General features: G+C 41.3%; 1 protein-coding gene across 1 annotated transcript in view; it reads left to right on the top strand.

The window, feature by feature from the left end:
* The window catches only part of OTOG (otogelin), a 275,602-nt gene that overhangs the window by 78,874 nt on the left and 183,655 nt on the right, over positions 1 to 13,073 (top strand). Inside the window, exons 17-20 of the mRNA XM_033928785.1 lie at positions 1,403 to 1,535; positions 1,814 to 1,991; positions 5,527 to 5,651; positions 8,971 to 9,183. Of these exons, the coding sequence (XP_033784676.1) occupies positions 1,403 to 1,535; positions 1,814 to 1,991; positions 5,527 to 5,651; positions 8,971 to 9,183 (649 nt within the window). The remainder of the gene's footprint in view (positions 1 to 1,402; positions 1,536 to 1,813; positions 1,992 to 5,526; positions 5,652 to 8,970; positions 9,184 to 13,073) is intronic.

Here is a 13,073-nt window from a genome sequence, read left to right as displayed (position 1 = left end):
ATAGGAATGTTTGTTACGAGTCAAGTGAAAGAGACGGCAACTCATGCTGAAAACTGACTGAGGTAATGAAAGAAGCAATTCACAAGAAGACCGAATTCCTGTCAGGTAGAATTTCTCTGTTAGAGTCTGTTGGCAGAGAAAGTTAAGTGCCTGCACTAACCAGGCTTATGTGCTCAAGATAAATATCGCACAGAAAGCATACTTTTTGTATAGTGGTCAAGTAAAGCTCGTAATTTCAAGTGTATAGGTATTAACATAAGATTCCAGTCAACAAATATTCATTTACTGTCATTTAATACCAACTGTATTAGAAAACTTCTCAGAGCACATGGAGCTGATTATAAGCTTCTTCTACTGTATTTTGTATTGATGAGGAATTTTGCTTCATGTCGCTCTGATCCAAAGTTTATGTAAAAAATAAAATAGCTCAGTGGTTTTGCAGTGGAAAAGAAGGGAAGAAAGCATTACTCAAAGAAACAGAGCCAGGTCTTTCTGATTTTTTTTTTTTTTTTTGCATAATAATTATTAGTTGACAAACAGCAGCTACAATTGGCATATTTTTAAACACCAAATCCATTTAACTTTTTTTTCTTCTAGTTATTAGTCACTTTTGACAAAAGTTTTGTATGCCGATGATGTGGGGGTTGGTGGTTGAGCTTTTGTATGCTCGCCAGTGACCTGAGGCATTTTCTTTTGTCTCACAGTGACTCCTGGCAAATTAGTGGAGAGTTTGGGATTTAATTGAATATTTTTGCATTTTCTCCACTTCACGCTGTTGAAATTTTGTATGGTACACACTTAGAGCTCCTTTTATGAAGCCGTGTTAGTGGCTTTATCGCACGCACATTTTTAGCACGTGCTAACCCTCGCGCTAGCTGAAAAACTACCGCCTGCTCAAGAGGAGGCGGTAGTGGCTAGCGCAGCCGGCAAATTAGCGTACGCTATTACACACATTAAACCGCTTGACGCCTTTATATAAATTGGGCTGTCAAAAGAAGTAGGCAAGAATAGAAATCAAACTAGGGGAATGGGTGCCAATTGCCATTTTGAGTCCATCTGCAATTACAGGGGCTTGAAAGGGATGAGAGAGTGGAAAGAAACTCTTGCATTGGGTGCCACTTTATACAAGGATTGTCATGCAGGCAACGTAGTTTCAGAAACTGCATTGAGATCACTTACCAAAAGCCTATATTGTAGTCCATTAACCAATAGATGATAAAATTTTTAGTTTTATTTCAACATCACACTTAAAAATATTGGCAAATAGATAGTACAAAAGTGGCAGATAGGAAAAAAAAATATATAAATTACTCACCAACAAGAAAGGCATAGCTGGTGAATAAAACGCTGTGTTTGTAAAGTGTAATGTTTCATGAATGTGTTTTCTTAATTAAATTTCTAGAATCATGATGGAATGTGCATCCAGTCAGTTAGTCTTATTCTCAACCAGGATCCTGTGAGACAAGTGACTTTAACTCATGCAGGAGATGTTCTGATGTATGATCACTATAAAATTAACCTGCCTTACACAGATGGTAAGAACAATCAATTACTGAAAGCCATATGTTGTCTTGGATCAATTATATATCCTAGGTTGCACTGTCCTCTTTCCCTTTAATTCTGGTGGGTATCACAAAATCTCAGTTCAACGTTCTAGCTTTCAGGTTAATCACAAATGAATATTCGACAATTATATTTGCATGATATTGGCTTAAACACAAGATTACTTTAGTCTTTGACTTCTTATTACAAGTAAATTAGTGAGTGCAAACAAAATCTTCATCTATCCAAATCAATTTCTTTATTTCAACAGATTTGTTTGAAATCAGGAAACTTTCTTCAATATTTTTGCAAGTAAAGACACAACTTGGACTCCAAATAGAGTATGACCCAGCAGGACTGAGACTTTACCTTCAAATTGATGGCAGGTGGAAAGATGATACCACGGGTCTTTGTGGAACCTTCAATGGAAACATGCAGGATGATTTTCTGTATGAGTCAATGTGTATTTTCCCCCAGAAAGCTCAGTTCTGTGTTGTGTAGTATGATGGGGACAAGGATGACATGGCCTGCAGAATTGCAAGCTCACTTTTAGAGATGAGGGTTTCTCGTAGGAAATGCAGGTTGGCAGGGTAAAGTGGGAGATTTTTGTATTTGCATGCTTTGCACCCGTTTTGCAGTCAGTGCAAAATACATATGGAGGTTTCATGTTGTGCTTGCTATTTACTATGGGGCTCATAATCGAAAGAGAAAAACATCTAAAAAACGTCCTAAGTCGGCACTTGGACGAACATTGTCAAAATATGTCCAAGTGCCAATAATAAAAACGGGTTTTGGACGTATTTGTAAACGACCTAGGTCTTCATAGTGCAGCTGAACAACCATAGCTAAATGGGACGTTTCAGGAGGAGTGTTGAGGGTGGGAGTTGGGCGAGACGTGGGCCGGCTTAGACTTAGTCGTACTGCATGTATAACCAAAAGTTATACAGCACAGGATCGACGGATCTTGGACGTTGTGACTTAGACCATTTAAAACATGGTCTAAGTCACAAAAACCCAACTAAAGTCAACAGATAAGCACTGCAAACACATAATACAGACCCCCAAACACTACCCCAGTGATCACCGACCCCCCCCACCCCATAAAAATCATAATCACACCTTTAAAATTCAGCTGGGTGTTCAATCCATCACTTTGCAGACCCTGCCTACGTCCAACAGGGTTTGTTCTAGGTGTTTTTGACTTGGATGAAAAGTTGGACGAAAATGTGGTATAAAGATGGATGATTTAGCGCAGTGATTCCCAACCCTGTCCTGGAGGAACACCAGGCCAATCGGGTTTTCAGGCTAGCCCTAATGAATATGCATGAGAGAGATTTGCATATGATGGAAGTGATAGGCATGCAAATTTGCCTCATGCATATTCATTAGGGCTAGCCTGAAAACCCAATTGGCCTGGTGTTCCTCCAGGACAGGGTTGGGAACCACTGATTTAGCAACTTGGATGATCAGATTGGCAGGACGAATACTTAGACGATTTCTGAAACAAAAAAAAAATTGGACGCATTTTTCGAAAATGTGTCCTAGGCTGTTTTTTTACTTTGGACGACTTGCGACTTAGACGAAAACGGACTTAGACATTCCTTTCGATTATGCCCCTCCACGCATTCATTTGAAATAACATAGGAAATGTCATGGTTTTATTAATAATAATAATGATCAGTTTATTTACCGCAAGGCCATGATGTTCTGTGTGGTTTACAATAATTAAAAATTACAATTGAAGAGAAGTTAAAATAGAACTAAAATTTAAAAAAACCCCAGTGATTAAAACTATAATAATCTATCATAAAATCTTTGCTAATTAACTGCCTAAATGTTTTGTAAACACATATGTCTTTAAGAGTCTCCTAAATTCCACATAGGAATCAGTAAGCATAAGCAGTTGTTCCAAACCCTTACCCCATAATGCTGCTTGATATGAAAAAAGATTGTGATGATGTTTTTTTAAATTTACATCCTCTAACAGGCGGAAAAACAAAATTCAGATGTAAATTTCTCTTGTGTCTGTTTGTTGCAAAAGAAAAGAGCTCAATTATATATTTGGGAGATAAAGCAAACAACGCCTTGAAGCAGAAGCAACCAAACTTAAACTTCACCCGTGCCTCCATTGACAGCCAATGCAATACTCAATAGGAGGGGGTTACATGATCATATTTCTTTAATCTACAAATCAGCCTAACTGCCGCATTTTGGTGTTTTCCTTCAGAAAGAGTATGCACGGTTTGCGAAGAGTGCACATTATTCACAAAGAGGGAAATTTTATAAATGGTGCCTAAACTTAGGGTGCCTAAGTTATTTCGGAAACGCCATTTGAAACGGCAATTAATGTTAAATTTAAAGCGCCTACTAGCACCTAAACAAAAGGCACTGGAGGTGTCTACCAGTGCCTAATGCTACTATAGGCATGGCTAACGCTGGACGTGGCATTAGGCGCCATAAAGCACCCAGTTGGGTGCAATTTACAGCAAAGATAGGTGCTGGAAATGTAGGCCTCGGAAACCCTACCTATGTTTCCGGTGCCTATCTTTCCCGGAGGTGCGATTCCCTAAACAGTGCTGTGGTGTGATTGCTTTATAGGTGGCCGCCGATATCGGTGCCATTTAGAGAATCCAGGCCAAAGAGTGCGCTCTTTTTCCCGGTAATGCAGGAATGCACAAGTTGCGTTATAGAGTTGCCCTCATAAAGTTGTATCTAGTAACATATTGGGTCGATATTCAAAATGATTGCTCCCAGTAATATTTTTTTAATCATTTAGTGTGATTATCTAAAACTCTGTCTACTCCATACACTGAACCCCTCTTCCATGAAACCACGCTAGCAGTTTTTAGCGCAGAGAGCCGCGCTGAATGGCCCGCGCTGCTCCCGACGCTCATAGGAACTCAGTGAGCGTTGGGAGCAGCACGGGCCATTCAGCGCGGCTCTATGCGCTAAAAACTGCTAGCGCGGTTTCGTAGAAGAGGGGGTGAGTTATACATAATCACACTGCATGATTAAAAAAAAAAGAGTTTAATGTGAAAAGATAAAAAGAAAAAAAAAAAAAAAAATTCTGTGGGGGTTTTATTTTTATTTTTTTGCCTATCATGCTTAGTACCCAGAGTGGGTTTATAGCTCTAAACTCTGAAAGCTTTTTTACCCCATGAATAACAAAGCATAAAATCTTAGACCAAAAAGAAAAGAAAAAAGCATGTGAAATGATGTAAGCCCTGAGATATCACAATTTCGTAGTGGGGTGTGTTTTCTTTGTATTGTGTCACTAAAGGTTATGCACATATCTCCTACACTTAGGCAGGCATACGTTTATTCCAGCTCTATAACTGGCATAAGTGCTCATGCCTAAGTGCATACAAGAATATCTAGCAATTTAAGCCAGGCTCTTTTCTTTATAAAATAGGTGTCACGTAGTACCCCCCGGGAATCTAAACATAGGCATCCAATGGAGGCACGGGTAAAGTTTAAGTATGGTTGCTTCTGCTTCAAGGCGTTGTTTGCTTTATCTCCCAAATTGAGCTCTTTTCTTTGGCAACAAACAGACACAAGAGAAATTTACATCTGAATTTTGTTTTTCCGCCTGTTAGAGGATGTAAATTAAAAAAAAACATCATCACAATCTTTTTTCATATCAAGCAGCATTATGGGGTAAGGATTTGGAACAACTGCTTATGCTTACTGATTCCTACGTGGAATTTAGGAGACTCTTAAAGACATACCCCCATAAATTGCTGCTTGTAACAATGCTGAGGAAATCATAGATGGTCAGATAGGTCTCCTTATGCATTCTTAATCTGAATCCAGCATTGAGTGAAGCTGAAATTTAGAACAAGTTCCGACAGTCGCACTCATGTATGCCGTGCTCCTTTGCTGCCTGTTATTTTGCTAGTCATATATTATAGAGTTTTGTTATATGCATAAAATATATAGAGTCTTTTTCCCTGATTATTATTTCTTGCATGATTATACCATTAGTTCTCCAGTAGGAGTACCTGAAAGTACACCACAGCTCTTTGGAAATTCCTGGAAAACCTCATCAGCATGTGCTCCAGAACATTTTTCTACACCTATGGACCCTTGTGATGTGCATCTACAAGCAGGTGAGAAATAAACAACTGTGAGGTAGCACCTCAGACTTTCAGCTTGGATTAAGGTACCAGATTAGATATAAAATACAATAATAACAGTCTTCCTATTACTAGAGCACACTTCCTTCCCTGATGCAAAGTAGTGAGACATGAATTGATTTCAATAGCTGGTTGCCTGAAGCTAAACAGATAAGTTTAGCCATTAGTTTGGAGCATATATGTTCAGTAAATGAAGAAACAGGAAATTTGGAGGAGGAAGCAGGCAGGCCTTGATTCTTTTGGTGCTGTGTCAGTTGTGCCCCTGGGGAGTGAGGTAAAGTAATAAACATGTCATGAAGGCAGGGGAGATGGAAAGGAGAATTTGGGGGGGATGCCATGGCACCTGTAGCTCCCCCTGTTCCAGTTCGGGCAGACAATGCACAGTCTTTAAGAATAGGATGGTGGGAGAAGAGGCCTAGAGTGGTTAGAGCTGCAACCCTGAGGTTGTAGACTCAAGCACAGCGCTGCTCCCTGTGACCCCGGGCAAATCACATAACCCTCCGTTGACCCAGGTATATTAGGTAGACGGTGAGTCTACTTAATGCATTGGAAACAAAAATTTTCCAAATTCCTAAAAATTATAACCCTTATTTCATTACAGTAACCATAGATAGAACACGGTAAATCATTCTCTCTAGCACTCTAAAGCAGAGCTACTCAATTCTGGACCTGGAGGACCACAGGCAGACCAAGTTTTCACGATATTCACAATGAATATGTAATAGAGAGATGTGCATACACTGCCACTTTGGTCTTCAAATCTCTCTCATACATATGTGAATATCTTGAAACCTTGCTTGCCTGTGGACCTCAAGGACTTGAATGGAGTAGCCCTGCTCTAAAGCAACAAGAAAGGCTAACATAGAGAACAACTTGTAGGTCTTGTAGGTGAAGTGAACATCTAAATCTGTACAGTCAAAAAACATTTATTTAAAGGCTCATAAGTACTTTTATTAAATGCACATTGAGCTGCTGAAGGAACACATAAAATAAAATGTTATCACTGTGAGAACATACATAGGTAAATGTTGAAAAAACCAAAACCCCAACCATACCAAACATAGAAATAAACTCCGTTACATATCCCATACAACCCAACCTAAAACTGCTGGGAATAATGATAGACAAAGGCTGCACCATGCAACTTCCAATAAGCAAAACAGTACAGAAGGCATTCGCACCCATGCGCAACTTAAGGCAAATCCAAAAATACTTCAACAACGAACAATTCAAACTCTTGGTACAAGCGCTAATCCTTGGACTCCTGGATTACTGCAACATCCTATAATTGTCATGCCCTCACAACATGCTAAAATAATTATAAACAGTCCAAAATATAGCTCTTTGACCAGTGTCCCGCAAACTTTCTCGAGCTGCGGTACACTAAAGGTAGTGGCCGTGGCTCGAGGCACCTGGAAGTGCGTGGATATCATCATGATGACATCACGTGCATGCGTGACATCATCATGTCGATGTCCGCGTGTGTGTGAAGGCCCTCCAGGCGGGCCCTGCGATATCAGTGGGGGGTGCCAGAAGGGAATAGGGCCAGAGACAAGGATAGGTGCTGGTGTCCACTGATTGCCTAAAGGATGTGCCTCTCGCCTCGAGAGGCACGTCCTGTAGGCAGTCAGTTGGCACCGGTGCCTCTCCTCCCCAGTGTACCATGGTACATCTGAAATCTCAGGAGGCACACTAGTGCTGAAAAAATATGGCCACATTACTTCCGCTTTCCGAGAATCACACTGGCTCCCAGTACAAGCACGCACACAATACAAATTCTACTGCACCCTATTCAAAGCCCTAAATGGAAACGGACCAAGCTATCTGAGCAACCGCCTAATTAGGAATAACACATCCAGCCCAAGGAGAATTCAAGCACACTTTACCCACCCCCCAATCAAAGGCATATAAAGCAAAAAAATATATGACGGACTATTAGCCACCAGAGCAGCGACCGCCACCTCTCCAATCTGCTGACCACGACACCCAACTACAAAACATTGAGGAAAGAATTTAAAACTATACTATTCAAGAAATTTTCAAATGATCTAACTAAACCTGGACCCTCCCAGATCCCGACACATACTGTATATATTAACCTTGTAATCTCCCTGGGAATGCCCAGGACAATTCTTGTTGTGAACTGCCTAGAACTGAAAGGTATTGGTGGGATAGAAGACACCAATATAATGTAATGTAGTATGCCATAATTTTATAAACAGTTAGCCAATCATAAGTCCACACCAATCCTGTTTTTATGAGTCACTTATAGTATTGCAATCTGTTCAAACCAACTTGAGTATTTTAATACCAAAGACCCATCAGAAGGGGCACTCCATGGTACACAAGATATCGAACTTATGGAGATTAATGCTGTTACACTTCCTCATCGGCTCATGTACTTTAAAGTGAAACATTACATAGTTATTATATCACTTTATAACTTATAATTTAATCAAACTTATCTTTAAGCTCCTGGCAGAGCGTGTGACTTAGCTTATACCAAGATGCTAGATGCATTCATGGATATGACATTTGCATATAATAGAGGTGACAGGCATGCAAATCTGCCTTATGCATATTCATTAGGGATATCTTGAAAACCCAACTGGCTGGGGGGGTCCCCCAGAACAGGTTTAATAGCCACTGCTTTAAGATATTATTTAGATAAGATCAGTTTGATGGCCACAAACATTTACAGATAGTCAAAGTAGAGAAGGAGTCGAAGCTCAAAAAAGAAGCACAAGGGGGCCTTCAAGTTCTGAGCATGTTTTTATCACGTCATGCTTTTTTATTATGATTATGATTTATTATGATTATTTTAAGTTGCTTATACATTTTTATTTTATGTTGTACCTGTCCATTGATATGATGTACACGTATGTGTTTTTAGGTAGACCCCCAACGCAGGCAGATATGCCAAAACACGGATCATATTGGGTCCTTCAATAAATGGAAGTTTGACTGCTCGGAACTTGAAGGCCTCTTGTGCACATTTCCAGACATTATGGGGGAAAATTATGAAGATGCAGTAATATACAATGACCTAAATATTGAGTCGTGGGGTATTGCCCTAATGTGGCGTGATAACTTCCACTTTATGTGTTGTTCTGCTGCTGGTCTATAGCTTTTATGACCAGTTCTTTTGCTATGGTTGATATAAGTAATCTTTATAGAAATCATCTTTCTTTTTCTTTGGAGAATACATATTTGAATTTAGAAATAGCAAATCTGGACTGATGCTCATGATATAATGTGATTATTTCTTACTTTCCTTTTTTTACATTAACAGCTTCTTATGCATCAGAAGCTTGTAGCATCGTTATGAAAGAGCTGTTTGCCCCGTGTCACTCCTATCTGAGTCCCGTTTCCTATTTTGAGCAGTGCAGAAAAGATACTTGCAAATGTGGACAGACGTGCCTGTGCTCTGCTTTAGCCCACTATGCGCGCCAGTGCCATAACCGTGGATTAACAATAGACTTTAGAGCAAACTTTACTGACTGTGGTAAGTTTGTTTCCAAGACTGCTGATCAAACTGCTAATGTCCTCACTGGGGCAAGGTATTTGGTGTGGCATGATGGTGGTCACATTCACTATTATTAGGGACAGTGGTATACAACACCAAAATCACAAAAACCGCTGTACAGTGGTACCTTGGAATCCAAACGTAATCCGTTCCAGAACCCCGTTCGAGTTCCAAAACGATCGACTTCCAAGACAATTTTTCCCTCTGAAAATAATAGAAACTTGATTAATCCGTTCCTTGGCCCCACAAACCCAGATTTTCTAATAAATTTTAACAAAGGCAGCAAGATTGGGTCCCCCCTGGCAGAGGCAGCAAGATCGGGTCCCCCTGGCATAGACAGCAAGATCGGGCCCCCACCGGCACAGGCAGCAAGATCGGGCCCCCACCGGCACAGACAGCAAAATCGGGCCCCCGCTGGCATAGGCAGCAAGATCGGTAATGGCAACTGCAAGCAGTGCTCAGTCCAAAGCTTTCCTCCCAGGTGGAAACAGGAAGCTGCATCAGAGGGGAAGCTTTGGGCTGAGCAACGCTTGCAGTTCCTGTACGTTCAGATTCCAAAACAGCATTTGGATTTTGGGGCAACATTTAATTAAAAAAAAAAGTTCGGATTCCAAATTGTTCGAGTTCTAGGGCGTTTGGATTCCGAGGTACCATTGTAGTTGTAAATTAGCAGACTACCATTGCTTCAAACAGTTTCTAAATCTATTACAACAAGAGGTAGGAAAAGCCTCAGAAGCAAAGGGAAGCTTTATTTGATGTCTCACAACATTCTTTCGCTTCCAGTTTGAAGTGCCGGAAGAGCAGCAGTTTTTGAAGATTTGTTCCTGGCGCAGTGACCGGGGGTGGGGGTGAAATGTATCCTGTTCCAATAATGGTTGAATGCCAATATCTGTCTTATCATTCCCTCTGTAATTTCTCCACCTGAGCGTTGTCCAGTTTGTCAGTCTTGACTAGATCGTAAGCTCTGTTGAGCAGGGACCGTCTCTTCTCTGTTTTGATGTACAGCACTGTATATGTCTAGTAGCAATATAGAAATGATAAATGGTAGCAGAAGTAGTTAAGGACTGCTTAGCTATGAAGCAATTAAGTTAAGTGAGAATTTTTTTCTACCACAGCTGCTGAATTTACGGTATATATTTATATTATAAAACTATAAGAGGGCGTTTTCGTCATAAAAATAAAAGAAAGGGGAGGTTTTCATGCCTTTGATTAAAAAGCGGGAAGTGGAAGAATGTAAGACATTAAAGGGTCCTTTTACAAAGCCGCGCTAGCGGTTTTATCACATGCACCGGATTAGCGGCTAGCGTGTGCGGCAATTTCCTACCCCTTTTTGGAACAACGGTGGTCTGCTAGAATGATTTTTTGTGATTTTGGTGCTCATACTCACACAGGCTGGCAATACAAAATAAACAAAAAACAATCCCATCACCACCATAATCAATTATGTCAACCTTCAGAACAGTGATGTAGCCAGACAGCCAATTTTGGGCAGGCCTGAGCCCAAAGTGGGTGGACATCTCTCTCTCTTTCTCTCCTCCCCCCTCCCCCCAGCCTGTGCAGCAGGCTCTCGTTCCCTCTCATCTCCCCCAGCTCATGCAGTAGATTCTCTCTCTGTCTCCCTCTCTGCCCCCTCCCCACCTGTGCACCATTTCTTCAGGTCGCTGGCAATGGTTCCTACACGCAGCTGGCGGATGACCCTGAAGCCTTCCCTCTGACACAAAATGCAAATGTGTCAGAGGGAAGGCTTCTGGGTCAGTCGCTGGCAGTGTGTACAAACCACCGCCATTAGCCTGTAGCTACTGGGTGGCTGGGTCTGAAACCAAACAGAGCAGGCCAGGCCACACCCCCATGGCTACGCCTGCTTCAGAAGTGTGGTGTGTGAATCCCATTGGAAAAGTCACATGTAATTTATAGAGGAGGGCAGTATGGGAAAAGCTACCCTCACAAACTGACTGACAACAATGAAACCAGAATGTCTAATTTTCCTCTTCATCTTTGTTTTGTGTATGAATTTTTATTGAAGGTTTTAAATATGATATAAATATGTTTAACAACTGCTTCAGCAAATTACAGTAGCAAACATAGAATAAACAAGGGCATAGAACAACTATAAAAATGCTTAAGGAATTGACTCAGCTATACAATTTTCTAATTTTCTGTTCCCAGTGCTCAGTCTTAGGGCCACATTCCATAAAGGACACCTAAAGTTAGGCATAACTTAGGCGTCCAAACTAAATGGTTAATCAGCGATTTAAGGGTCTTAACAAGTGATATTAGCAGATGGGTGTCCAAAGGACATGGATGCGATTTCTGAGACACTTCCACTATTCTATGGCCGCCCTTCGGGAAAAACTGTGTCTAACTATACAGGCGTGGGCATGGCATAGGCATGGGGTGGGTGAGGCTTCGATGCGGATGTCTCTTCACTCATTTACATAGATTTGGGTGCCATAGTATGTCCATGTAATGCCAAAACTGTAGGCGAATGAAAAGCAGGTCTACTTTTCAGTGTGGTTTGGGCTTTAGATAGACATGAGTTCTGTGGACGGAATTTAGGCGGGCTTTGGACGTCCTTAATGCAATCTGCTAAATAGCTTTCAAAGTTTTAATTTTTGCTTTAGTAAGTTCAAAATACATTTAATAAGCCACAACATAAACAGGGCACATCAATACACAGATATGGCATGCAAAACTTATTAGTTTTCTGGCAAACAGCAATGGTATTTGCTAATTGTAGCACATGAAAAACACAGCGTTATGTTTCTTGCTAAAAAGCTACCCTTTTTTCTCACTAAAGAGTGCTCCAGTGAGGCCATTCTTCATAAGAACATAAGCAGTGCCTCTGCTGGGTCAGACCAGAGGTCCATCACGCCCAGCAGTCCGCTCACACGGCAGCCTATCAGGTCCAGGACCCTTCTATCCCCTTTTCCTTCAGGAAATTATCTAGTCCCTTCTTGAACCCCAAAACCGTACTCTGTCCTATTACACCCTCTGGAAGCACATTCCAGGTGTCCACCACCCTTTGGGTGAAGAACTTCCTAACATTGGTTCTGAATCTATCCCCTCTTAATTTTTCCGAATGCCCTCTCGTTCTTGTAGTTTTCGAACGTTTGAAGACTCTGTCCCTCTCCACTTTCTCCATGCCCTTCATGATCTTGTAAGTCTCTATCATGTCCCCTCTAAGTCTCCTCTTTTCTAGGGAAAAGAGCCCCAATTTCTCTAATCTTTCAACATATGAAAGGTTTTCCATACCTTTTATCAATCGTGTCACTCTTTTCTGAACCCTCTCGAGTATCGCCATATCAGTCTTAAGGTACGGTGACCAATATTGGACGCAGTACTCCAGTTGCGGGCGCACCATCGCCCGATACAACGGCAGGATAACTTCTTTCGTTCTGGTTGTAATACCTTTCTTGATAGTACCCAGCATTCTATTCGCCTTCTTAGAGGCCGCTGCGCACTGTGCCAATGGCTTCATTGTGTTGTCCAAGTCCTTTTCTTGGGTACTTTCACACATTACCAGCCCTCCCATCGTATACAAAGCACATAAGAAAAATATATAGATTGCAAGGGCTTTTAGCCATTGAGCTGCAGCAGCTTCTGAATATGTGTTTCTTCCTCACATATGATACGATAGCCCTAAGAAACCCCTAGATCACCAGCGCTATCAAACATATTCTGGGAAGGAATCTACAGGAGGTGGGGGCATTGGGGTCCGGACAGGGGCTCATTTTTGTATAGGAGGGAGGGGGAACTCAGAGGTATGAGGGTACTTGAGTTCCCTTATGAGGGTCAGCTAGGGCCCCTAAATGTTTTATGTGGGCCCTGGCTGAACATTGGCTGGAACATGTATAAGATCTGTAGGCCAC

This window comes from Geotrypetes seraphini, chromosome 19, assembly GCF_902459505.1.
Source record: "Geotrypetes seraphini chromosome 19, aGeoSer1.1, whole genome shotgun sequence".
Lineage (NCBI taxonomy): Eukaryota > Metazoa > Chordata > Amphibia > Gymnophiona > Dermophiidae > Geotrypetes > Geotrypetes seraphini.
Note: the sequence above shows the minus strand (reverse complement) of the source record. Positions and strands in the feature narration are given on the sequence as shown.